The sequence below is a fragment of the Condylura cristata genome, unplaced genomic scaffold (genome assembly GCF_000260355.1).
Source record: "Condylura cristata isolate star-nosed mole 26May11 unplaced genomic scaffold, ConCri1.0 scaffold00007, whole genome shotgun sequence".
Lineage (NCBI taxonomy): Eukaryota > Metazoa > Chordata > Mammalia > Eulipotyphla > Talpidae > Condylura > Condylura cristata.
Window position 1 is genome coordinate 22707031 of NW_004567108.1, and position 1320 is coordinate 22708350.

Consider the following 1320-nt stretch of genomic DNA (forward strand, 5'->3'; position numbering starts at 1 on the left):
CACCCTAACCAGGAGTACCTCTTCAAGTCCCACAAAAAAGGTACCCTGGCCCTTTCGTGAGCTTCTGAGGAAATCCTCTGGGACCAAAACGGAGCACGAGGGAAAGACCTTGAATTTCAATGTTCTATAATGCCGCGCCCACCGAACTGAAGGTATTTCGGCCTTAGGAATGGAGCATGTACTTAACATGCTCCCACACAATCCAGCACAACTCCTAAAGCCTCGGGACGACTGAGTAAGTGTAGGGTGAGATATCGCATTAAATCATCCTCCCCAATTCCATCTGCTCAACAACAGCACTACACTTAGTTTTGAGGAAAAGCTCTCCAGTAGCGCCACCTGCTCCGTCCTCCCTCACACGCGCACACCAAACACTCCAAGCTTCCGCAACCGTCGGGGAACAAAGTTCTCCGTCACACATTTGGGGTGGAGGTCTTCGGCGCCATGGTCGACTAACTGAGAAAACAAGTCTCCCTTACTCCCCCAAGTCTTCACTACTATCCCCTCAGGAGTAGAGGTGGGTCTTTGGGTAATCAGACCCCGCCACCCGGAGACCCCGTTAACCGAGGTTCTCCCAAACCAGCCTGGCCAATCGCAGCCAACAGACCAAGACGACCAGACGTGACGTCAGAAATGATTAAGCTGACGCGTCACCTCGACGTCAGTCTCTTACCTCTCTGAAGTCCCGTCCGGGAGCAAAACTCCTGAGACTTTGGGCCCCGCCCCCAGGAGTGTGGAGGGCGGCCAATGAGGGCGGATCTCAAGGGGAACCGAGCCAATGAACGAGCCCGGGGCGGGGCGCGGGCCGGAGGGTGGGGCGGGTGTCGGCGGTGGCAGTCCGAGATCAGGCTGCGCGCAGTATATGACAGTACGTCAGCAGCGGGATGGCCGTAGCTGTGGCGGCGGCTGCAGAAGCCCGAGCAGCCGCGGCCGCAGTGGAGGCTAGAGCCCGAGCGGCGTCGGCGGCGGCACCCCGGGGAGTTTAAGATGGCGGCAGGGGGGGCGGCGGGCCTGCGGGAGGAGCAGCGCTACGGGCTGTCCTGCGGGCGGCTGGGACAGGACAACATCACGGTACTGCATGTGAAACTCACCGAGACGGCGATCCGGGCGCTCGAAACCTATCAGAGCCACAAGGTGAGCGGGCCAGGCCGGCCGACCCGCCGGGCTTGGGAGGGAGAGGGCGCTCCTCGTCGCCGTCAGTGCCTCCCCTGGCCCGGCTCCCCGCGCCAGGTCTGCGGAGCTCTGACTGACTGCCGCTGCCGTCAGCGGCAGAGCGAGGCAGGGTCGCTGACGCCGCGGTCCGGGGCCGGCGGGACGCCG

The 1320-nt window shown here is 62.0% G+C and overlaps 1 protein-coding gene across 1 annotated transcript in view; it reads left to right on the forward strand.

Moving 5' to 3' along the window:
* The first annotated feature begins 638 nt into the window (after positions 1-638).
* The window catches only part of ELL2 (elongation factor, RNA polymerase II, 2), a 64330-nt gene continuing 63648 nt past the window's right edge, over positions 639-1320 (forward strand). The window contains exon 1 of the mRNA XM_004678123.2: positions 639-1134. Coding sequence (XP_004678180.1) covers positions 988-1134 — 147 coding nt within the window. The 5' untranslated portion in view covers positions 639-987. The remainder of the gene's footprint in view (positions 1135-1320) is intronic.